The 25,884-nt window shown below is 45.2% G+C and overlaps 1 protein-coding gene across 1 annotated transcript; it reads left to right on the plus strand.

The window, feature by feature from the left end:
- Positions 1-8,914: 8,914 nt before the first annotated feature.
- On the plus strand, positions 8,915-24,584 carry eci2 (enoyl-CoA delta isomerase 2). The gene is made up of 10 exons (XM_021563083.3): positions 8,915-9,206; positions 10,266-10,428; positions 14,997-15,095; positions 15,854-16,036; positions 16,358-16,427; positions 16,721-16,823; positions 16,945-17,065; positions 20,666-20,755; positions 20,998-21,141; positions 23,578-24,584. Exons 1-10 carry the CDS (start codon positions 9,163-9,165, stop codon positions 23,731-23,733), a joined length of 1,173 nt encoding a protein of 390 aa, XP_021418758.1. The 5' UTR covers positions 8,915-9,162; the 3' UTR covers positions 23,734-24,584.
- The last annotated feature ends 1,300 nt before the right edge of the window (positions 24,585-25,884 follow it).

Consider the following 25,884-nt stretch of genomic DNA (forward strand, 5'->3'; position numbering starts at 1 on the left):
CTCACGCGATTGGTCGCTTGTTAGTGACAAAAGCAACACCATGTGCCACAAATTGTCCCATCATCGTAATAATAAATTATCCCCCCCCCCCCCCCAAAAAAAAAAAAAAATACAGGTAGACCTTGTCCTAGAATCAATAAAAAAAAATATAAATAGCCTGAGATGCCTATAAATAATTAGAAAACCACTGGCACCCAGCTTGCGCTTAATGCATTACCCGTTGTCTTACCAAGGCTAAGAGACAATGTATGGTTCATCTGAAAAATGTGGTCGGAGTCGCCATATGGAAAACGTAACACAATTTCAAAGTCTCCAGGGGCCACATTTAGCGCCATACCTCATTGCTGTGTGACTCTCAAATGTTGTAACAATGCAGAGGGCTCCTCATTGACATGATTTGTTCACCTTAGGTGGGGGCGGGAGGTCCTGTATAAACAAAAACTCACTTCCTTGACAAAGGCTCTGTACTGCTCTGCAGAGGCAGTAACACCGTAAATGCTGCACAGCCAATGCAGACAGCAGATTGACCATGTAGCGCCTGTAATCTGCTTGCAGGCCTATTTTAGTTAAATTCGCAAGTGGCTGAAACTACACTTTATATACACAAAAGTATGTGGACACCTCTTCAAATTAGTGGATTCGGCTATTTCAGCCACACCAGTTGCTGACAAGTGTCTTACATCGAGCACACAGCCATGCAATCTCCATAGCCAAACACTGGCAGTAGAATGGCTTTTACTGTAGAGCTCAGTGACTTTCAACATGGCACTGTCATTTTTATTTATTTAACCTTTATTTAACTAGGCAACTCAGTTAAGAACACATTCTTATTTACAATGACGGCCTACCAAAAGGCAAATGGCCTCCTTCGGGGAAGGGAGCTGGGATTAAAAATATAGGACAAAACACACATCACAACAAGAGAGACAACACAACACTACATAAAGATAGACCTAAGATGACAACATAGCAACACAGGACAACACAGCATGGTAGCAACACAACATGGAAGCAGCACAAAACATGGTACAAACATTATTGGGCACAGACAACAACACAAAGGTCAAGAAGGTAAAGACAACAATACATCAAGAAAAGCAGCCACAACTGTCAGTAAGAGTATCCATGATTGAGTCTTTGAATGAAGAGATAAAACTGTCCAGTTTGAGTGTTTGTTGCAGCTCGTTCCAGTCGTTAGCTGAAGCGAACTGAAAAGAGGAATGACCCAGGGATGTGTGTGCTTTGGGGACCTTTAACAGGCTGGCAGAACGGATGTTTATCTCAATATTTAAAAATGTCTAGGTAACAATTGGCCTTACTGTGATTGTTTAATTAAAATGGTAAACGTCTTAGCAAATATCCATTTCTCAAGCAGGAACATTGCTAGGACTGTCTGGCAGGGTCTGCGTGGGGAAGGCAAAAGGGAAAAACTAGCTGTTATTGGCAGAGAGGTTTAGAACTCTTTCTTATTGGTCTATTAACTAATTTACTGCCTGTCCTACTTCCAACCAAAAGCCTCTGGCTTGTCTGATAAGTCAATGTGATTTTGTTTAACTGATTATCCATCTGTATATTTGGTTAATTTATCTGGCTGGGCAAATAAGTGGTGGTATAGTTCATTTATTTGCTCATCTATCACTGATCAGAAATACTTAGCATGCAATAATGTAGCTTATATTATCTATCATTTTGCTATTGACTCACATAGTGTCACTGGTGTAGAGATGTGTAGGCAGTTGCAGGTTTAGAACTAATTTATTTCTTTAAGCACTACAGAACAACGAGGGATGAAACCCAAACGCTGTTGTGCTCAAAATATATATACATAAACAAAAAGGCACAGGGCGAACCCAAAGTGCAAAATATAAAGTACTCAGGAAATAGTAGAAGAGATTTATGCTGCAGTAGTTTATGTGTCGGGGGGGCTAGGGTCAGTTTGTTATATCTGGAGTACTTCTCCTGTCCTATTCGGTGTCCTGTGTGAATCTAAGTGTGCGTTCTCTAATTCTCTCCTTCTCTCTTTCTTTCTTTCTCTCTCTCGGAGGACCTGAGCCCTAGGACCATGCCCCAGGACTACCTGACATGATGACTCCTTGCTGTCCCCAGTCCACCTGGCCGTACTGCTGCTCCAGTTTCAACTGACCTGAGCCCTAGGACCATGCCCCAGGACTACCTGACATGATGACTCCTTGCTGTCCCCAGTCCACCTGACCGTGCTGCTGCTCCAGTTTCAACTGTTCTACCTTATTATTATTCGACCATGCTGGTCATTTATGAACATTTCAACATCTTGGCCATGTTCTGTTATAATCTCCACCCGGCACAGCCAGAAGAGGACTGGCCACCCCACATAGCCTGGTTCCTCTCTAGGTTTCTTCCTAGGTTTTGTCCTTTCTAGGGAGTTTTTCCTAGCCACCGTGCTTCTACACCTGCATTGCTTGCTGTTTGGGGTTTTAGGCTGGGTTTCTGTACAGCACTTTGAGATATCAGCTGATGTACGAAGGGCTATATAAATACATTTGATTTGATTTGATTTGATTCCTCCCAGGAAAACAAGTAACATTTACAATGACCGACAAAGACAAATGACAGAGGGCGTACATACACAGTGAGAGTGGGGATTGGAACCAGTTGTGTGTAATAATGAGACAATTCCGGGGTAGGTGAGTGAAGGGCGTTTTCCAGTAGCTAGAAGGTCGGCAACGGCGAACGCCTGAGCTGGACCGGAGGGGGAACAAAAGCGAAGGCTGGTGGGACAGTACCCCCCCCGAGGCGATGCTCCAGCAGCGGGGAGCCGCCAACCTTGGGGACCGCCCCGGCAATGCGGTATGGGTCGATGCCTGTAGAAGTCCCGAATGAGAGAACGATCCAGGATGTCCCGCGCCGGAACCCAGCACAGCTCTTCGGGATGGCACGTCTCCCAGTCGACCAGGTACTGGAGAAGCCCCCCACGACGCAGTGAGTCTAAAAGATGCCCCCTTGACATCCAAGGGAGGGGGAGGTGCGTTGTGGGGTCCAGCACTAGCCAAGGGACCAGCTGCCACCGGCCTGAGGAGATATACATGAAATGAGGGTGAGATATACATGAAATGAGGGTGAGATACGGTAATTGACGGGGAGTTATAATCTGTACATCACCTCATTGACTCTCAGGACTTTGAACGGCCCCACAAACCGTGGACTCAGCTTTTGGCAGTGCAGGCGGAGGGAGGGTCAGGTCCTTCAAACAAAGCCAAACCCTGTGAAAGACCGGGGCCACACTGCGGTGACAATCGTCCTGCGCCTTCTGTCGGAGGACAACGCACTGGAGATGGGTGTGCACGGTGTTCCATTCCTCCTGGGCGTGCCGGAACCAACTGTCCACAGCAGGAGTCTCGATCTGACTCCGGTGCCAGGGTGCCAGTGCCAGCTGATTGCGAAGAACATGATGAATGAAAGGGTGTGAGGTTAGTGAAGGAGTGATGAAGGAAGTTTTGTGGGTATTCTGCCCAAGGCAGAGATGTAGCCCACTCCCCAGGCCGGTTCTGACAGTAACTACAAAGGTACCTCCGCAGTTCCTGATTTACCCTTTCCACCTGCCCATTTGATTGGGGACGGTACTCGGAGGTGAGGCTGACAGCGACCCCCAGTCGTTCAGTGAAAGGTCTTCCAGACACGGGAGGTGAACTGAGGACCACGGTCAGACACAATGTCCTCCAGGATCCCGTAGTGCCGGAGGACGTGAGAGAAGAACAGCCCCTACTCCAACCCCAGAGGCGTCCACCTCCACGATGAAGGGCAGAGACGGGTCAGGGCGAGCCAGAACAGGTGCGTTAGTAAAACGTTCCTTGAGTGCACAGTATGCTTTGTTGGCCTTCCCAGTCCAGCGCAGCTGTTGAGGACCTTCCTTCAGGAGGGAGGTGAGAGGAGCCACCACTGTGCTGAAACCCCTAATGAAATGACAGAAATAGTTGGCAAAACCAAGGAAGCCCTGCACCGCCTTGATGTTGGATTAAATAGGCCACGACCGTACTACATTGACCCTGCTCTCCAACACCAGCAGTGGATATCCAATAGCCCAGGAAGGAGACAGCCTGCTGAAAGAAAAGGTACTTCTCTGCCTTGGCGTACAGTTGATTCCCTATCAGCCTCTCGAAACGGACCTGACATGAGAGACATGTTGCTTGTGTGTAGTGGAGTACACCAAGATGTTGTCTGTGCACACCACTACATAGTGACCCAACATGTCTCTCAACACCTCATTAATGAATGATTGAAAAACCGAGGGTGCATTTGTCAGGCCGTAGGGCATTACCCTGTATTCGTAGTGCCCGGTGCTGAAGGCGATATTCCATTCAGCCCCCTATCTGATGCGCACCAGGTTGTAGGGACTGCGTAAATCCAATTTAGTAAAGTACTTAGCACCGTGCATTTGTTTGATCAGAGTGGGTATGAGAGGCAGGGGATAACTGAATTTAACAGTAGCCTTATTCCGAGTCTGGTAATCGATACAGGGGCAAAGACCTCCCTCCTTCACAAAAAAGAAGCTGGAGGTGGCCAGAGAGGTGGACGGACAGGTGAATCCTTGGGCCAGCGCCTCCTTGATGTAGGTCTCCATGGCTTCGGTCTCTGCATGCAAGAGAGGGTAGATGTGCCCCCGCGGGAGGGTAGAACCAGACAGTAGGTTGATGGTGCAGTCCCATGGGCGATGTGGGGGCAGGCACATGGCACGAGTCTTTGAAAAGGCCGCCTGTAGGTCCCGGTACTCCTCCAGGATAGGTATGTGGGTGGCCTGTTCCGGACTTTCCATGGAGGTGGCACAGATTGACACCGAGAGACGCCTCCCTTCATACTCCTGCGTTCAACCCAACAATCTCCTCTCTGTCCACAATATGCTGGGGCTATGCAACTGTAGCCAGGGGAAACCTACAACTACGGGGTGTGCAGGAGAGTCTAAGATGAGGAAATTGATGCATTCATGGTTGTTTTGAGTAAATGAGGGAAACGAGAATTGTGGTCTGGCGCACCAGTCCTGTTCCTAGGGGACGGTTGTCTAGGCGAAGGACTGGGATAGGGGGTTGTAAAGGGACTAGAGGAATGCGTAATGATAAGGCCACTGACCAGTCTAGGAAGTTGCCTGCAGCACCTGAGTGCACTAGGTCAGGACTCAGTGGGTGGCCAGGATAGTCAGGGAAGGTGATAGGGAGGAGGACGGGCTGGGTGGACAGAGAGGAGCAAGGCACGTCCACGCCTACCTGGGAAGGTGCAGGAGCGCTCCTCTGCCTTTCGCTTCCTCGCTTGGTTTTCCTCCTGGGACAGGTGTGGGGTGGTCCGACTCCCCACAGTAGGAGCAGAGACCCTGTTGACAGCGGCGTTTAAGTTCCTCAGGGGGAAGGTGCGTTGTGCCTACCTCCATGGGCTCAGTATCGCGGAGGTTCCTGGGAGAGACCCGAATTCCTGGGATGACGGGCAGGCAGGAGATTTCCAGGCTGACGGCCATGGCGAATAGCTGGTCCAGCATGAGGTTCTCATCGCGACAGGCCAGCTCGGTCTGGACGTCAGCCTGTAGCCCGCTGCAGAAAACCGTCAACAGGGCCTGGTCATTCCAGCCAGTTGACGCAGCCACCTTCCAGAAATACAGAGAGTACTCCGACGCTGTCCTGGACCCCTGGCGTAGACGCAGGAGATGCTCACCTCCCTCTCGGCCCTCTGTAGGGTGGTCGAAGACGCCACGGAAGAGTTGGGTGAAGCGCTCATAGGACTGCACTTCTGGTCCATTCCTCTCCCAGATGGCGTGCGCCCACTCCAGAGCCCGGCCTGTCAGCACCGAGATCACCAAGGCCACCTTGCCCGTCTCGGAGGCTACCCTGGCATGACAGGCCAGGTGGAGGTCACACTGCAGGAGAAACCCCTACAATGTGCTAGGGTTCGTCAAACTGCTCCGGGAGGGGCAGGTGGATGTTGCTGAGTGGACCGGGTGATGTAGATGGTGATGGGGTGGCTGGAACGACTGTGGGGAACTGGGAAGGTGGTGGTGTAGCCTGCAGTAAGTGTAAGGCCCGGAGCACCTTATCCATGGCAGTCCCGAGGCACTCCATGCACGAGTCGTGGTGGTGGACCTTTGATCCTTCACCGGAGATGGCGGGATGTCCTGCTGCATCCTGTTTTCTTGGGTCGGTCATTCTGTCACTGGTTTAGAGAGGAGTAGGCAGGAGGCAGTCGCAGGTTTAGAACTACTGAACTTATTTAAGCACCATAGAACAAAGTGAGATGAAACCCAAATGCTGTTGGCTCAAAATTAACCCAGCAAAAAAAGAATTGTCCCTTTTTCAGGACCCTATCTTTCAAATATAATTCCTAAAAATCCAAATAACTTCACAGATTTTCATTGTAAAGGGTTTAAACACGTATTCAATAAACCATAGCAATTAATGAACATGGAATGGTCGTTAAGACACTAACAGCTTACAGACGGTAGGCAATTAAGGTCACAGTTATGAAAACTTAGAGGCCTTTCCACTGACTCGAAAAACACCAAAAGAAAGATGCCCAGGGTCCCTGCTCATCTGCGTGAACGTGCCTTAGGTATGCTGCAATGAGGCATTAGGACTGCAGATGTGGCCAGGGCAATGAATTGCAATGTCCGTACTGTGAGACGCCTAAGACAGCGCTACAGGGAGACAGGATGGACAGCTGATCGTCCTCTCAGTTGCAGACCACGTGTAACAACACATGCACAGAATCGGTACATCTGAACATCACACCTGCGGGACAGGTACAGGATGGCAACAACAACTGCCCAAGTTACACCAGGAACCCACAATCCCTCCATCAGTGCTCAGACTGTCCGCATTAGGCTGAGAGAGTCTGGACTGAGGGCTTGTAGACCTGTTGTAAGGCAGGTCCTCACCAGACATCACCAGCAACAACGTCGCCTATGAGCACACACCCATCGTCGCTGGACCAGACAGCATTGGCAAAAAGTGCTTTTCACTGACGAGTCACGGTTTTGTTTCACCAGGGGTGATGGTCGGATTCGTGTTTATCGTCAAAGGAATGAGCGTTACACTGAGGCCTGTACTCCGGAGCGGGATTGATTTGGAGGTGGAGAGTTCGTCATGGTCTGGGGCGGTGTGTCACAGCATCATGGGACTGAGCTTGTTGTCAATGCAGGCAATCTCAATGCTGTGCATTACAGGGAAGACATCCTCCTCCCTCATGTGGTACCCTTCCTGTAGGCTCATCCTACATGACCCTCCAGCATGACAATGCCACCAGCCATACTGCTCATTCTGTGCGTGATTTCCTGCTAGACAGGAATGTCAGTGTTCTGCCATTTGCCAGCGAAGAGCCTGGATCGCAATCCCATTGAGCACGTCTGGGACCTGTTGGATCGGAGGGTGAGGGCTAGGGCCATTCCCCCCAGAAATGTCTGGGAACTTGCAGGTACCTTGGTGGAAGAGTGGGGTAACATTTGACAGCAAGAACTGGCAAATCTGGTGCAGTCCATGAGGAGGAGATGCACTGCAGTACTTAATGCAGCTAGTGGCCATACCAGATACTGACTGTTACTTTTGATTTTGACCACCCCCTTTGTTCAGGGACACATTTTTCCATTTCTGTTAGTCACATGTCTGTGGAACTTGTCCAGTTTATGTCTCAGTTGTTAAATCTTGTATGTTCATGCCAATATTTAAACATGTTAAGTTTTCTGAAAATGTACGCAGTTGACAGTGAGAGGACGTTTCTATTATTGATGAGTTTATATCTTCATAAAAAAAGGGCACAGGGCGAACCCAAAGTGACAAATATAAAGTACTCAGTCAATAGTAGGTGATATTCCTCTCAGGAAAACAAATAACATTTACAATTACCGACAAAGACAAATGGCAGAGGGAGTATGTACACAGTGATAGAGTGGGGATTGGAACCAGGTGTGTGTAATGATGACGAGACACGTCCAGAGTTGATGAGTCAAGGGCGTTTGCCAGCAGTAGGTTCGGCAGCAGCCAGAAGGCCGTCGATGCCGAACGCCTGAGCTGGACCGGAGGGGGAGCCAATGCGAAGTATGGTGGGACATGGGCAAAAGGCTATATTAGCCGTATAGAAATTGCTGCCCAAATAAATGCTTCACAGAGTTCAAGTAACAACTGTTCAGGGTAGACTGTGTGAATCAAGCCTTCATGGTCGAACTGCTGCAAAGAAACCACTGCTAAAGGACACCAATAATAAGAAGAGACTTGGTTGGGCCAAGAAATATGAGCAATGGACATTAGGCTGGTGGAAATTTGTCCTTTGGTCTGATAAGTCTGCATGTGTGGTTCCCAACATGAAGCATGGAGTAGGATGTGTGATGATGTGGGGTTGCATTGCTGTTAACACTGTCAGGGATTTATTTAGAATTCAAGGAACTCTTAACCAGAATGTTTACCACAGCATTCTGCAGCGATACGACATCCCATATGGTTTGCGCTTAGTGGGACTATCATTTGTTTTTCAACAAGACAATGAACCACACACCTCCAGGCTGTGTAAGGGCTATTTGACCAAGAAGGAGAGTGATGGAGTGCTGCATCAGGTGACCTGGCCTCCACAATCACACAACCTCAACCCAATTGAGATGGTTTGGGTGAGTTGGACCGCAGAGGGAAGGACAAGCAGCCAACAAGATCTCAGTATATGTGGGAACTCCTTCAAGACTGTTGGAAAAGCATTCCAGGTGAAGCTGGTTGAGAGAATGCCAAGAATGCGCAACGCTGTTATCAAGGCGAAGGGTGGCTACTTTGAAGAATTTGTTTAATGGTTTTTTGGGTACTACTGATTCCATATGTGTTATTTCATTGTTTTGATGACATCACTATTATTCTAAAATTTATAAAATAGTACAAATAAAGAAAAACCCTTGAATGAGTAGTTGTGTCCAAACTTTTGAGTGGTACTGTATATAACTCCGTGGGGAACGATTTGCGCAAGGCTCCCCAGTCCCCACGGTCATCACCTGAGCAACACGACAACAGCCTGGAACGCACCCTTCATGGAAAGGGTGGTGCAAATGCCTTAGCCAATGGTGAAGGACAACGAAGGTCAAGGGGAGGGTTCAATATTGTAAACAGCTAATTCATTTCGCTGGATTGTCTTGAACATCCAAGTTATTGTATTTTGGACTGAAATTACCAATCTGTCATGGCTGTGGCTTTACGCAAAATTTCTCCGTGGCGATTTGTCAGGTAAGATTAGCTATAAAGAATCCCATCACTTGCAATGTAGCCTATGTTGCACGGATTTGAGGTCAAACCATAGACATAGTAACAGTAAATTAGCCCGGCTAATTTAAGAAGATTTTTAGTTTAGCTGTCCTGTATGACGGGAGCTAGTTAGTTTAGCTACCGTTATAACAGTAGCCTAATCGTCATTGCGAATAGTTATTATTGTATCTTCACCATGCAGTTTTGGCTGGTTGGCACGAGAGTCTGTTAAAACTCTGCCTGTATTTAAAGGGTGTCATGTTCTGAACGAGCTAGGGCTGTCTGTCTTGCTTGAAATTAAGTTTAGCTTGCTAGGTTAGCTCAAGTTAGCTATCGCTCAGCTGTTCTAGGGTGCTTCCGTATCCCTGACGAAAATAAGATTGCAGTCAGAGTGCAGAATAACTGCAGTTATTCTGCAATTCTGCCGTTTTTACGTCCAAAATACCACAGTCGACTTCAGTTACAGCAGCAAATGACAATATAAAAACAGGATGTTCATGACCTAACATTCCAACGTATCAGCTACCACGAAAAACACTTACACGATGACCTGTTGCTAGGATGTGGGGCAAAGGGCATAGCTGGTTGTTGAAAGGCTAGTTACTCAGTTAGCCGTTCAACAGCTAGCTGCCCTTGGCCCCACAACCAGACGGAGCTAGGTTCCGTGTCTATCCAAAGACCCACTCTAAGGTCTAACTAGCTACCATGAATAAAAACCAGAGGAAAGGTTACAACTCATTCTTGATGGCCCATCCAATGCTGTCACTACATTGTATCACAAACTGTACTGTAACTCCCAGTAAATTATCTTTCGTCCTGTTCCTGATCCTGCTCATATATAATACCACAAATTATTTAGAAAGGCCACTGTAGGTGTTTGGATCTAGTTTAATGCCGTCAGCCAAGTTCAGTTCATTTGTGCTTGGCTATTTAATTGAAACAATTTGGCTTATAATATTATTTAGTCTTTGTGGCAGTCAGTAATTGTTTTTGAAACCGTACCACTTATGTCACTAATTTGACCTGAAATCATCTCTTCAGGGCAGTCCAAGTCACGCACATTCCCACTCTGAAGCTGCACATGACTGGTTCTATGATGGGGGCGACGGTGGAGCAATTCAATCATGCCAAGAGTCAGATGGGAACGCTGAAGGAAGATCCTGGCAATGAGGCCAAGCTGAAAATCTATGCTCTCTTCAAACAGGTTAGAGGTCATTGTGCTTTAGTCTTAGCTACTTGGCTGTCATGTTTCTGAACATCGAGCAATGTTCCCTCTAATCTTTTTCAGTAATGAGCAAATTTCAGGTCTGCTGAGCACAAACTTTAGTTGTGAAAATTCGGTGCAACTTCTAGTGTGCTTTTACTGTGAACCCTGAGGCTGTATCCGCTATAAGTTACAGTTTTAAATGGTCAAGTTGGCTACTGTGGCTATTTGATAACGTAGGCCTACCATCAAAAACAGTGGATAAAATGCATCCCATAATATTTTAACATGGAAAAAGCTATTCTATCATTCAGCAGCAGCAAATGTGTGATGTTCAATGTAGGCCTACATTCCATGAGAAAATAACATGCAGGGAGTGACATTAACCTGTTTATCCACATGTCCTTCAGACAAGGTGACTGAAAATGTTGTCATTTGATGCAAGAAACCACTTTACAAAATAAAATGCATTATTATTCCAATACCCTTATTACAGAGAATCAAACAAATAATGCTACCCTCTGCCTATAGGCTACTTAACTTATTCAAGACCGTCTTAAAATACAACACGGGCCCTTTTTAAGAAATTTAAAAAAGCTCTTTAACTGACTAGCTCTTCAGATGGCTAGAAATGCACACATTTTGTGCTCTTATATGAAACAACCACTCCCTCTTTGTTAACTAGAAGTTAGCTATAACTGGGATACTGGGATTACTCACTAACTAGCAAAGAATATGAACAAATGTGCACAGGTGGCTGGCTACATGTAGCTCTTGCTTTGATCTGAAAACAAGCACATCTACTTGTGACCACTCATGCTGTAAACACAGTCCAGTTCAAAGTGAATGGCACAGATCCATATATGGCAATGTCTATTTGCATATAGGCCTACTGCAGCTCTGATTGCTTATGGCGCACCGGTCTGTGTCGACGACTGGCGTGAGTCATGCCTGTCAATGCAATAGAATCTTACTCTGATGCGCTATGCCTACAAGCAAATCTCTTGCACAGGTAGTTTTGCATATTAAGTCTTGCATAGTTCATTTTGTTTTTGTATGTTACATTGAAAGTGGTTAATATTGCATTGATTCGAGCACCGTTTCCACAGTAGAGCAAAATGTTGACAATGTTAACCAAAGGGGAAAACTCTTGAAGTTCAATTTTGTGCTTCTCTGCACTGGCTGATATTTCTTCTGCGTAGCTTAGAGGGAACATTGATCAAGAGTATGATAGATAGAAGGGGTGCTCCTTTTTTATTTTGCTGTGTCACAGTTGTATTGAGTAGCAGGGGGGCTAACAAAAAAAATCTTGAGGGTTGCTGGCATCATCTCGGGTGACTCAACTTACTTCAACGGACTCTGTGCGGCTCTTAGGCTGTCTGTGTGTGTGGGGTCGGGTGCTTGCATGTTTGATGCTGTTTCAGCAAAAATACAAGTTTTCATTGTACTGTACACAGAAAATTCTCCAGTGTTAAATCAACACTGAAAGAGGGGGACCATATAGATACAGTGTTAAATTAACACACTGCTTAGTGTTAAACCTTATTTGAATATTTCCTAGCGTGCCATGCCTTTCGAGTGAATTGTAGAGTTTTACATTCTATAGCTAGAGCACTCCTGATATCTCCAGGAGTGATAAGTATCATTTTTTGTCTTTATCTGTTGTGGTTTAGTACTTTCTTTTTGCTAGCTAGGGCCATCTACTTTAAGTGCTACCTGTCTTCCCAGTTGCTTACTTAGTGTGTGAACTGCTGACTGTTCATAATATGCAGATTGTTGTTTACACATCAACCAGGATAAATGGGCAGGGCAATTTGTGACTTGTTTTGGTAATCAATGGCTGTATTGGAGGGGGAGTGGTTTCACCTCTCCGAGGCAATCAGCAATTGGTACAGGATATGTGCTCTCTACCTCGGCTAGGCAATTAGCAATTAGTTATTCTGTCTCCCCTGGTATCTCAGCCGCGGTTGTGTCAGTGGTGGTTTTGTCGCAAAACTAAGGCTGTTGCTGAAATGAGGACTTTTCTGCTGAGTTATTTGAGGAAGGAAAGAGAGGAGGTTCATCACACCACTTTCTCACTTGAGTATCTTACTTAGTTATTTATCACTCTAAATTTCAAGCTTCTGCCTCTAACCCTAAACTCTTCCACCTTCTGCAGACGACTTTGTCAATCACTTTGGTGACAAAAAGGTTGACGACATTCGCTACTCATTCACTCAGCCTATTGAGTCCACTGGTCTCACATACACAGAACTACCCTAAACCTTGACCTCTTTCTTCCCTCTATCTCCAGATGACATCCTGCAACTAGTGAGGTCTGACCACCTGACAACCTGCCCGCTCGACCCTATCCTCTCCTCCCTTCTCCAGACCATCTCTTGAGACCTTCTCTCATTCCTCACTTCCTTCATCCCTGACCACTGGCTGTGTTCCCTCTGACTTCAAAGTGGCCCTAGTTGCTCCCCCCCTCAAGAACCCAACACTGGACTCATCTGACGTCAAAAACTATAGACCTGTATCCCTTTTTTCTTTCTTTCCAAAACACTTGAGCATACTGTCTCTGATAAACTTTCTTGTTATCTCTCTCAGAATGAACATCTTGACCTTAACCAGGCAGGCTTCAAGACCGGTCACTTAAACGCGACTGCTCTTCTCTATCACGGAGGCTCTCAGCACTGCCAAAGCTGACTCGCTCTCCTCTGTTCTCATCCTCCTAGATCTTTCCGGTGCCTTTGACACTGTGAACCATCAGATCCTCCTCTCCACCCTCAGAGCTGGGTGTCTCATGCTATGCACACTCTTGGATTTCATCCTACCTGGCAGGCCGCTCCTAACAGGTGATGTGGAGAGGATCTGTGTCTTCACCACGTACTCTCACTACTGGTGTCCCCCAGGGCTCAGTTTTAGGCCCTCTCTTCTTTCTATACGGCAAGATTCTCAGCTCTTTCATATCATCACATGGTCTCTCCTATCATTGCTATGCGGATGACACTTAACTACTTATCTCCTTCCAGCCTTCTGACACCCAGGTGGCGACACGCATCAGCAGTGGTTCAAACTGTATAATCCAGTTCCTACATTTTGAATATAAAAATAGATTTTATCAAACAAATCTATGCTACATTTTATCTGAGACCCTCAGGATGACAAATCAGAGCAAGATTACTGAATGGAAGTACAGTATTTACCTTCAGAGGTGAATGTATCAAACCAGTTGCGTGAAGTTTTGTTGTACACTCTCCTCAAACAATTCCATTGTATTTGTTTCACTTTAATAGCTAATGTAAATTGGACAGTGCAGTTAGATTAACAAGAATTTAAGTTTTCTGCCCATATAAGACATGTTTATCTCCTGGGAAATGTTCTTGTTACTTACGTCATGCTAACCACATTAGCGCACGTTAGGTCAACAGTCCCGTGTGGGCGGGGGGGGGGGGGGGGCACGGCACGGGCACGGCACTGATCCCGTAGAGGTTAAAGTCATGATGGACTGCTGTTTCTCTTTGCATATTTGAGCTGTTCTTGCCATAATATGGAATTGGTCTTTTACCGCCCCTACCTTGTCACAAGTGATTGGTTCAAACTCATTAAGAAGGAAATAAATTCCACAAATTAACTTAACAAGGCACACCTGTTCATTCAAATGCATTCCAGGTGACTTCCAAGTGATTCCACCTCAAGGAGCTTGTTGAGAGAATGCCAAGAGTGTACAAAGCTGTCATTTAAGGCAAAGGGTGGCTATTTTGAAGAATATAAAATATAATTTGAACTTTTTTGTTGTTGTTGGTTAATACATGATTCCATGTGTTATTTAATAGTTTTGATGTCTTCAGTATTATTCTACAATGTAGAAAATAGTAAAAATAAATCAAAACCCTGGAATGAGTAGGTGTCTAAACTATTGACTGATACTGTACATGTTACTTCAATTAGCTTGACTAACCTGGACCCACGCACATTGACTCGGTACCGGTACCCCCTGTATAATGTACATAGCCTCGTTATTGTTAAAATTTAGTAAATATTTTCTTAACCCATATTTTTTCTTAACTGCATTGTTGGTTAAGGGCTTGTAAATAAGCTACCACCTGTTGTATTCGGCGCATGTGACAAATAACATTTGATTTGACTTGAAGTTCATAGGACTGAAAATTTTGTGAACGCAATAACCATGCTTCTGTCACTCACTAACAAATAGTCATTGGTGGTAACTAGAATTAATTTGAAAGGCAAGGCACTCTGGGAAATTATTGAATAAGGTCTGACACTAAGCAGTGTGTTAATTTAACACGGATTATAGTGTGTATATGGCCCCACACTTTCAATTTTGATTTAACACTGGATAATTTGCTGTGTATGTTTTAATGATTAGAAAGCTATCCAAGGTATCACCCCCTGTTTCAATCTGTTTGCTTCCATCTGATATCTAGTGAAAATGACCTAGATTGTTCACCTGTCAGAGTTCATGAAGGAAACAGGACAAGTACAGTAAGGGCTTAAAGTGTACTAGAGACACCGGCTGTATCTCATTTCAGTATCTCCTCTTCTCTCTTTTGGTGTCTTACTAGGCTACTCAGGGACCCTGTAACACCCCAAAGCCAGGGATGCTCGACTTTGTCGGCAAGGCCAAATGGGATGCCTGGAAGTCTCTGGGTTCTGTATCTCAGGTAATCTACATTCCAACATTGCATATACACGGAGTATACAAAACATTATTTTTATTACATAGACTGACCAGGTGAATCGAGGTGAAATCTATGACCCCTTATTGATGTCACTTTATTAAATCCACTTTAATCAGTGTGGATGAAAGGGAGGAGACCGGTTAAAGAAGGATTTTTAAGCCTTGAAACAATTGAGATGGATTATGAATGTGTGCCTTTTCAGACTAGGCAAGAGAAAAGATTTGTCTTTGAACCGGGTATGGTAGTAGGTGCCAGGCGCATCGGTTTATGTCAAGAACTGCAACTCTGCTGGGTTTTTCACCCTCAACAGTTTCCTGTGTGTATCAAGAATGGTCCACCACCCAAAGGACATCCAGCCAACTTGACACAACTGTGGAAAGCATTGGAGTCAACATGGGTCAGCATCCCTGTGGAACTCCGTGTACATAACACCACTCATACATCTTTTATTAAGATACCCAGTTGTCCATTTTAAGACTATTCTTCCCAAGTTTATTAAAAACAACAGACAAACACACGACTTGCGAGCAATTTCAAACACAGACAAAAATGATAGTAGTTAAAAAAAACAAAACCATATTAGAATCAGCCATTCTTACTGAATGTCACCCAAAGCCAATAAAAGAACACTTAAAAACTCAGTTGTCATCACGATGTGGAGATGTGCCATTGTCTTCACACAATGAAATTGACAGACAGGAATTAATACACTGTACATCTCCTTTTTCCCTTCCTCTCAGGAGGATGCCAGACAGCAGTATGTGGACTTGATCGATTCTCTGCTGGCTGCCGAGGGGCCTGCGGTAGCCGCACAGCCCACTGGGAGCGCTGCTACCTTTGATACGCTGCTGGTCTCCACGGAGGACAACATCACCACTATCCGCCTCAACAGGCCACAGAAGAAAAACGCCATCACTGTGGAGGTATTTCAAATGAATACATTTATTAAGCATTCGTGTCATAGTCTATTTCCCACCGCCCAACATCAGCGGCAGTCTAAATGGTAGACATATTTTGTAGATGGGTTTCACAGTAGTAAGTACTACACAACATTGTGAAACCATAGAGTATCCTAAGGCTAAGTGTTACCGACGTTGTGGTATGATTTTTGTGTTTCATCAATGAAATGCCTTGTCATAGTGAACGATTTGCTTACTGTCTATGAGAAGAGCAATTACAAACATCCAGTAATCATCCAGCTCTTCAATTCTGTTATTTAAAATGGTTTCCCTCTTGATATCCAGATGTACAACGAGGTCATCAAGGCTTTGGAGCAAGCTGGCAAAGATGACTCTGTCATTACTGTAATCACAGGTAAGAGCCAAACCAACCAATTTCTCCAATGGAAGTCATGAATGCGTTATGGAGAGACTATCAGTGATATGAATATGCACTCTTTTGCTGGCCCAGAAATGAAACGCTAGGAATAAAGAAAAGCCACCACACAGTATATTATGGTGCATGGAAAAAAGCATGTGGGAGCAAGATTTACTGTGTTCCGGCTTTTCTTTCTTTCGACCTCCAAGGCTTTGCCGTGATACAGTAACTTGCACTGCTCCAGTCTTCTCAATTGCTCTAAGTGGCTCTCCCTAATTGACCCCCTCAAGGTAGTGGAGACTTCTACTGCAGTGGCAATGACCTGACAAACTTCACCAAAATCCCCGAGGGTGGAATCGAGCAGATGGCAAAGGATGCAGGCGAGTTGCTAAGGTAACGTCTTTACCCAAGAGGAGCAGGCAAAAGTTTACCTTGAAGGAACCTTTTTCCTAATGCTGTTGATATCATCTGTTGACAAATCAGTGTGTGTGTGTGTGTGTGTGTGTGTGTGTAGGGAGTTTGTCAAAGCGTTCATCGACTTCCCTAAGCCCCTGGTTGCAGTGGTCAATGGTCCGGCTGTGGGCGTGTCTGTCACTCTACTGGGGCTGTTCGAGATTGTCTATGCCACAGAGAGGGTAAGGTGGTTTGTCATGTCCACTCATTGCTGGCTAAGAACACATTTATATTGTATCTCTATGAGAGGTTGACCGATTAGGATTTTTCAACGCCGATACCGATTATTGGAGTACCAAAAAAGCTGATACCGATTTTTATATGTATTTGTAATGAACAATACTGAATGAACAATGGACACTTATTTTAACTTAATACATAAATAAATGTAGTCTCAAATAAATAATGAAACATGTTCAATTTGGTTCATGTAATGCAAAAACAGTGTTGGAGAAGTAAAAGTGCAATAAGTGCCATGTAAAAAAAACTAACATTTAAGTTCCTTGCTCAGAACATGAGAGAACAAATGACCGCTGGTGGTTCCTTTTTAACATGAGTCTTCAATATTCCCAGTTAAGAAGTTTTTAGGTTGTAGTTACTATAGGACTATTTCTCTATTACTATTTCTCTACCATTTGTATTTCATATACCTTTGACTATTGGATGTTCTTATAGGCACTATAGTATTGGCAGCCTAATCTCGGGAGTTGATAGGCTTGAAGTCATAAACATTGCTAAGAGCTGCTGTTTGAATGAATCCTTGCGAGCCTGCTGCTGCCTACCATCGCTCAGTCAGACTGCTCTATCAAATATCAAATCATATTTTAATTATAATATAATAAACACACAGAAATACGAGCCTTTGGTCATTAATGTGGTCAAATCCGGAAACTATCATTTCGAAAACAAAACGTTTATTCTTTCAGTGAAATACGGAACCGTTCCGTATTTTATTGAACGGGTGGCAACCCTAAGTTTAGATATTACTGTTACATTGCACAACCTTCAATGTTATGTCAATTATGTACAATTCTGGCGACTTAATTACAGTCTTTGTTAGAAATAAATGGCCTTTCAACAGTTCGCAACGAGCCAAAACAAAGACAGGAACAATCACCCACGAAACACTCAAAGAATATGGATGCCTAAATATGGTTCCCAATCAGAGACAACGATAAACACCTGCCTCTGATTGAGAACCACTCCAGACAGCCATAGACTATACTAGATACCCCTACTAAGCCACAAACCCAATACCTAACAAAAACCCCAAGACAAAACACACCACATACAAAACCCATGTCACACCCTGGCCTGACCAAATTAATAAAGAAAACACAAAATGCTAAGACCAGGGCGTGACAGAACCCCCCCCCCCCCCCCCCCCCCGTCTGTCCACGGTGGCGGCTCCGGCGCGGGACGTGGACCCCACTCTAACAAAGTCTTAGTCCCTTTGCCTCGCGTCCTTAGATAGGTGACCCTCGCCGCCGACCTTGGCCTAGTAGTCCTCACCAAGGGCCCCACTGGACTGAGGGGCAGCTCGGCACTGAGGGGCAGCTCGGCACTGAGGGGCAGCTCGGCACTGAGGGGCAGCTCGGCACTGAGGGGCAGCTCGGCACTGAGGGGCAGCTCGGCACTGAGGGGCAGCTCGGGACTGAGGGGAAGCTCGGCACTGAGAGGAAGCTCAGGCAGGTTAATGGAACTGGCAGATCCAGGCTGACTGGTGGTTCTGGCAGATCCTGGCTGACTGGCGGTTCTGGCAGATCCTGGCTGACTGGCGGTTCTGGCTGCTCCATGCTGACTGGCTGCTCCATGCTGACTGGCAGCTCCTTGCAGACTGGCAGTGCTGAACAGGCGGGAGACTCCGGCAGCGCTGTAGAGGAGGAAGGCTCCGACTGTGCTGAACAGGCGGGAGACTCCGGCAGCGCTGTAGAGGCGGAAGGCTCTGGCAGCGCTAAACAGGCGGCAGATTCCGGCAGCGCTGTAGAGGAGGAAGGCTCTGGCAGCGCTAGATAGGAGGGAGACTCCGGCAGCGCTGGAGAGGAGGAAGGCTCTGGCAGTGCTGGACAGGCGAGGTGCACTGTAGGCCTGATGCGTGGTGCTGGCACTGGTGGTACTGGACACGCACAGAAAGCCTGGTGCGGGGAGCTTCCACCGGAGGACTGGTGTGTGGAGGTGGCATAGGATGGACTGGACCGTGAAGGCGTACTGGAGAGCTTGAGAGCAGGGCTGGCACAGGACGTGCAAGGCTAGGGAGGTGCACAGGAGGCCTGGTGCGTGAGGCTGGCACAATCTTCACCAGCCGACTAACACGCACCTCAGGACGAGTATGGAGCGCTGACCCAGGTGCCATCAAATCCCCGACACGCTCCGTCGGGCGAATTCCGTACCTAAAGCACCAACACAGCAACTCCCTCATAACTCTCTCCTCCAATTTCCCCATTAACTCCTTCAGTCTCTGCTTCGCTCACCTCCAACACGGCTCTGGTTCTGGGCTCCTCCTTGGCTCCTCACGATAAACAGGGGGAGTTGGCTCAGGTCTGACTCCTGACTCTGCCACACTCTCCCTGAGCCCCCCCCCAATACATTTTTGGGGCTGACTCTCGGGCTTACGTCCGCGCCGCCGTGCTTGTCTCTCCAACTCCATTCTCCTATACCCCTCTTCGCACTGCTCCAGCGAATCCCAGGCGGGCTCCGGCACTCTCCCTGGGTCGACCGCCCACCTGTCTATTTCCTCCCAAGTCGTATACTCCAGACTTCGTAGCTCCTGCTGCCGCTGCCTGTCACCACGCCGCTTGGTCCTGTTGTAGTGGGTGATTCTGTAAGGGTTTTCCTGTGGTGAAGGAGAGGCGGACCAAAATGCAGCATGGTAATTTTTTATACTTTACATCTTTAATAAAGATGAAACAACGAACAATACAAAAACAAGAAACGTAACACGAAAACCTAACAGCCTATACTCTGATTGAGGACCACTCCAGACAGCCATAGACTATACTAGATACCCCTACTAAGCCACAAACCTAATACCTAACAAAAACCCCAAGACAAAACACACCACATACAAAACCCATGTCACACCCTGGCCTGACCAAATTAATAAAGAAAACACAAAATACTAAGACCAGGGCGTGACATTATGTGAAGATTGATTGTTTGTTTTTAATAAGATAAGTTTAATGCTAGCTAGCGACTTCCTTGCAGCCACAAGGTCCTTTTGATGCTGCACTCGCGTAACAGGTGGTCAGCCTGCCACGCAGTCTCCTCGTGGATTGCAATGTAATAGGCCATAATCGGCGTCCAAAAAGGCCGATTACCAATTGTTATGAGAACTTGAAATCGGCCCTAACTATTCGGCCATGCCGATCGGTCGATCTCTATACATGTCTGTTAGTTGATGATAATACGATATTAGCATTGGTTTATATCAGGGTTGGGGTCAACTTCAATTCCAGTCAATTCAGAAGGTAAACCCAATTCCAAATGTTCCTCATTGAAAAGCATTGAAGATAATTGGAATTTCAGTGTACTTCCTGATTTACCTGGAATTGAACCCAAACCTGGTTTCCAACTACACTCCTGGAGAGATACTGGGTCCCCAAGCTTTTGTTCCTGCCCACCAGCACTAATATACCTGCCAAGCTTGGTCACGATTGTTGTGACCACTACGCCCTTACCACTACGTCCACATTGCCATTCTCCACTTCCATGCTTCACTATACTCTGCAGTAAGAGGGTGGGGGTGTTCCTGCCTAACGTATGCTTCTTCCCCCTCCAAACAGGCTACATTCCACACCCCCTTCAGCCAGCTGGGACAGAGCCCAGAAGGCTGCTCCTCTTACACCTTCCCTAAAATAATGGGCAATGCAAAGGTATGGATGCACAACCTTGTTCTTTTGCTGCAAATGTTGCACTTCATAGAGGGGTATTCTCAGACAGTTCTTCTCAGTTTCCCTTTTTCTAACATCAATGCATGATTGATGCAAAAAAGGCAAAGTTTCAGATATGGATCAACTATTTTTTTTATACTTCTGTATTTTAGTTGAATGTATTTCATTTGCAATTGGAATTGAATGAAATTACACTAATAGACATTGCCATGCTCTGTGACTAGGCCAGTGAGATGCTGCTGTTCAACAAGAAGCTGAGTGCCGTCCAAGCTTGTGCCCAGGGCCTGGTGACCGAGGTCTTCCCTGACAGCAGCTTCCAGACCGAGGTGGCCACCAGACTCAAGGCCTATGCCAAGCTGCCCAGAAATGTGAGTCAAAGCCCCAGTAAATATTGAAAGTCAGACGTTTGTGCATTTTGTGGAATATATTCCTGGAACGTATCAAAATTGATGAAAGCTGGTTGTATTTTACAGAAATTCCTTTTGAATGTTCCAGGAATTTTGAATGATGTTATTATTGGCCGTAGTTGCGCTTCCGTGGACCAGAGGGTGCCAAATCGTGCAAATTGAAGTTCATTGACACATTTTTCAACAAGTCCCAAGCTGATCTGATGGACAGCGCAGTTGAATATTCAAAACTGTCACCAGTATATGATATGGCAGTATATCTAGACCCCAATATTACATAATCGCTAACATAAGCAGAGAAAATTTTACAGGAATGCGTCATTAAGTCTGCATGGCAATGATGGCAAGGCTACAATATTTGCACAATTGGCAATGAGTTACAGACAACTGGGCCATTGTATAATGCTTGAAGATTGTTTTGCTTCAGATCGGTAGAAGAGCTGAGCCTAAAATTGTTTGTCATGCATGCCAAAATATATTTAATCTCATAGTAAGCCTTTGATTCTGCTTTGTGCTGTTTAGGGGGTATCATTCCCTTATTATTGTTACTACTGGGTGAGGCATAACCAATACACAATGTAAATGTATACAAATCATTCATAAATTCGCAGGTTTGATGCCTTCGTTGCATGCGAAAATGAACAAATGAAAAAAGATTGTATTTTTCCCTACCTATACCTGTGGATGTATTTCAAGGCCTACCTTCAAATTCAGTGCCTCTTTGCTCGAAATCCAAAGAAATCAGCCAAGACCTCAGAAAAAAATTGTAGACCTCCACAAGTCTGGTTCATCCTTGGGAGCAATTTCCAAACACCTGAAGGTACCACGTTCATCTGTACAAACAATAGTACGCAAGTATAAACACTGTGGGACCACACAGCCATTATACTGCTCAGGAAGGAGATGCGTTCTGTCTCCTAGAGATTAACGTAATTTGGTGTGAAAAGTGCAAATCAATTCCAGATCAACAGTAAAGGACCGTGTGACGATACTGAAGGAAACCTGTACAAAAGTATCTATATCCACAGTATAACTGTAAAAGAGTCCTATATCGACATAACCTGAAAGGCCACTCAGCAAGGAAGATGCCACTGCTCCAAAACAGCCATAAAAAAGCCAGACTACGGTTTGCAACTGCACATGGGGACAAAGATCGTACTTTTTTGAGAAATATCCTCTGGTCTGATGAAACAAAAATGGAACTGTTTGGCCATAATGACCATCATTATGTTTGCAGTAAAAAGGTGGAGCTTGCAAGCCGAAGAACACCATCCCAACCGTGAAGCACGGAGGTGGCAGCATCATGTTGTGCAGGTGATTTGCTGCAGGAGGGACTGGTGCACTTCACAAAATAGATGGCATCATGAGGAGGAATATTTTTTGGATATATTGAAGCAACATCTCAAAACATCAGTTAGGAAGTTAAAGCTTGATCACAAATGGGTCTTCCAAATGGACAATGACCCCAAGCATACTTCCAAAGTTGGTGCAAAATGGCTTAAGGACAACTAAGTCCAGGTATTGGAGTGGCCATCACAAAGCCCTGACCTCAATCCTATAGAAAAATTTGTGGGTCGAACTGAAAAAGCGTGTGCAAGCAAGAAGGCCTACAAACCTGACTCAGTTACTCTTGCCCTGTCAGGAGGAATGGGCCAAAATTCACCCAACTTATTGTGGGAAGCTTGTTTAAGGCTACCTGACATGTTTGTCCCAGGGGAAACCTCCTATTTAATCAATTTTAGATTAAGACTAATGTAACAAAATGTGGAAAAGTCAAGGGGTCTGAACACTTTTGAATGCACAGTATATTTCTGGAGTGTTCCTATATCTCTGGTGGGGCGGCAGGGTAGCCTAGTGCGTTGGACTAGTAACCGGAAGGTTGCAAGTTCAAACCCCCGAGCTGACAAGGTACAAATCTGTCGTTCTGTCCTTGAACAGGCCACTGTTTCTAGGCCGTCATTGAAAATAAGAATTTGTTCTTAACTGACTTGCCTAGTTAAATAAAGGCACATTTTTTTTTTATAATAATTAAAACAAATCTCCTAGACAGACACTTCAAGAGCTTGTTTCTTATGGTTTTTGCCATATATGAATGTGTTATTCAATGCATTTCTCTGGGCTGTAGTAAAGGCTAAATTCAATATTATATCAAATTATTTGTTCATATATATATTTTGTACCTAAAGGAGTCCTTAATTCAATAGCTAAATCGTCCATAGTATGACCATCTTAAAACAATTCTCCATTACACCAGCTCTGTCAGGCGGAATGGGTTACCTACGGATCCGCATGAAACCAAAGACACATTTCTGCATTTTGTATGAACACTATAAAGTTTTTCTAATCCTATCTATTTGACCTCTACTTTCTTCCCATGGCTGTTCCCTGGCTGCCCAGTCCCTAGCCCTGTCCAAGCAACTGATCCGTGGGACAGAGAAGGAACGTCTCCACACTGTCAACGACCAGGAGGTGGAGCGCCTGGTGGAGCGCTGGCTCTCAGATGAGTGCATGCAGGCCATCATGAGCTTCTTCCAGGCTAAGGCTAAGCTGTGAGGAGATCCTCCCCCAGAGACCCACAGACAGAGCGCCTAACCAGAGTCATGCCCATTAGGTATCAATCGGGAAAAAATGGACCGAAACACGCTCATTTACATTTTCCGTTGTAAAACATTTTAAAATGTATTCTGTCATGTGCCCTAATGAGCATGACCCACATCACACCAACCTGTACCCCCCCCCCCCCCCTTTCCTCCCCTAGTACAGCTCCAGCCTAGATTCACTAACCTGTAAGAAGAGATGTCAATGGGATAAAGCCTGTAACCATGCTGAGCCTTGAGCTGATGCCTTTTTTCCCCTTCAGTTTTATCAGATGGTTTTGTAAATTAAATATAATATTATTAGTATTATTATTGTACCGTATGAACACCCAACATCCCGTTCTGTAGATTTTTAACTGTTGATCTTGATCGTTTTGCAATTAACATATCTGGGCATTCCATGTTTTGAAACACCAGTGAAGTTAACTGCCAAAATAAAGGAAACGCCATCATGAAGTGCCTTTTAATAGGGCGTAGGGTCACTAACTCAGGAACCACACCTGTGTGGAAGCACCTGCTTTCAATATACTTTGTATCCCTCATTTATGCAAGTGTTTCCATTATTTTGGCAGTTACCTGTAACTTACATGGACTAAGCTTCCAAGAGGTGCATATGGTAAGTTGAAGGTGGGTAGTGCCTTACAGTCCAAAAAAACTGAGCTGATCAAAACGGATTGTGTTTTGCACTGTCCAATGGTATTTTATATGCACTCAAAAGTATTCTTGGAGATGGCATCATTGTTTCACACATCTATATCTGTTTGATTACAGTAATAAATACATTTGAGCAAAAAAAAAAAAAAAAAACGTCAATGTGTCTTTGTCAAACTTATTTGACAAAAGGATGATAATGATGGTTAAGGGTTGTAGGATAGTTCTGCCATTTAATTTAATATCCTGTAGAGGGCGTACTGCACCAAAAAACAAGTGCAACAGCTCTGCAGCCTTCATGCCAGCAATATTTAGATAGTAAATCAAAAGGGACAAAGGACGATTAGTTGCTAATTGTATACATGACATTTTGGTTTGAATGTAAGTGTACTTAAATTATATAATATTAAGACTTGTCTTATCTCATGAAACCTGTATTATTTTGCTCATTGGTATGGGGAGGTGTACCCCTGTGTCCAGTGAGCTGAATTCAGGACAGTATTTCTGTCCATTTGGAGTGGCCTCTTTTGGCCCAAGGGCACCCCAGAGGCACATTCCAGTACTACTTCTATTCACACCATCTGCACTAGATGACATACAGTGCCTTGCGAAAGTATTCGGCCCCCTTGAACTTTGCGACCTTTTGCCACATTTCAGGCTTCAAACATAAAGATAGAAAACTGTATTTTTTTGTGAAGAATCAACAACAAGTGGGACACAATCATGAGATGGAACGACATTTATTGGATATTTCAAACTTTTTTAACAAATCAAAAACTGAAAAATTGGGCGTGCAAAATTATTCAGCCCCTTTACTTTCAGTGCAGATAACTCTCTCCAGAAGTTCAGTGAGGATCTCTGAATGATCCAATGTTGACCTAAATGACTAATGATGATAAATACAATCCACCTGTGTGTAATCAAGTCTCCGTATAAATGCACCTGCACTGTGATAGTCTCAGAGGTCCGTCAAAAGCGCAGAGAGCATCATGAAGAACAAGGAACACACCAGGCAGGTCCGAGATACTGTTGTGAAGAAGTTTAAAGCCGGATTTGGATACAAAAAGATTTCCCAAGCTTTAAACATCCCAAGGAGCACTGTCCAAGCGATAATATTGAAATGGAAGGAGTATCAGACCACTGCAAATCTACCAAGACCTGGCCGTCCCTCTAAACTTTCAGCTCATACAAGGAGAAGACTGATCAGAGATGCAGCCAAGAGGCCCATGATCACTCTGGATGAACTGCAGAGATCTACAGCTGAGGTGGGAGACTCTGTCCATAGGACAACAATCAGTCGTATATTGCACAAATCTGGCCTTTATGGAAGAGTGGCAAGAAGAAAGCCATTTCTTAAAGATATCCATAAAAAGTGTTGTTTAAAGTTTGCCACAAGCCACCTGGGAGACACACCAAACATGTGGAAGAAGGTGCTCTGGTCAGATGAAACCAAAAT

Source organism: Oncorhynchus mykiss, chromosome 15 (genome assembly GCF_057628025.1).
Source record: "Oncorhynchus mykiss isolate SJ-2025 chromosome 15, ASM5762802v1, whole genome shotgun sequence".
Classification (NCBI taxonomy): Eukaryota; Metazoa; Chordata; class Actinopteri; order Salmoniformes; family Salmonidae; genus Oncorhynchus; species Oncorhynchus mykiss.

Excerpts from the sequence above, each read along its gene's own strand:
- eci2 (XM_021563083.3), top strand. The coding sequence starts at position 9,163 with ATGGCTGTGGCTTTACGCAAAATTTCTCCGTGGCGATTTGTCAG. Across the intron at positions 10,429-14,996 it reads TCTATGCTCTCTTCAAACAG|GCTACTCAGGGACCCTGTAA; the intron begins GTTAGAGGTCAT and ends GTGTCTTACTAG. Across the intron at positions 16,428-16,720 it reads TGTCATTACTGTAATCACAG|GTAGTGGAGACTTCTACTGC; the intron begins GTAAGAGCCAAA and ends GACCCCCTCAAG.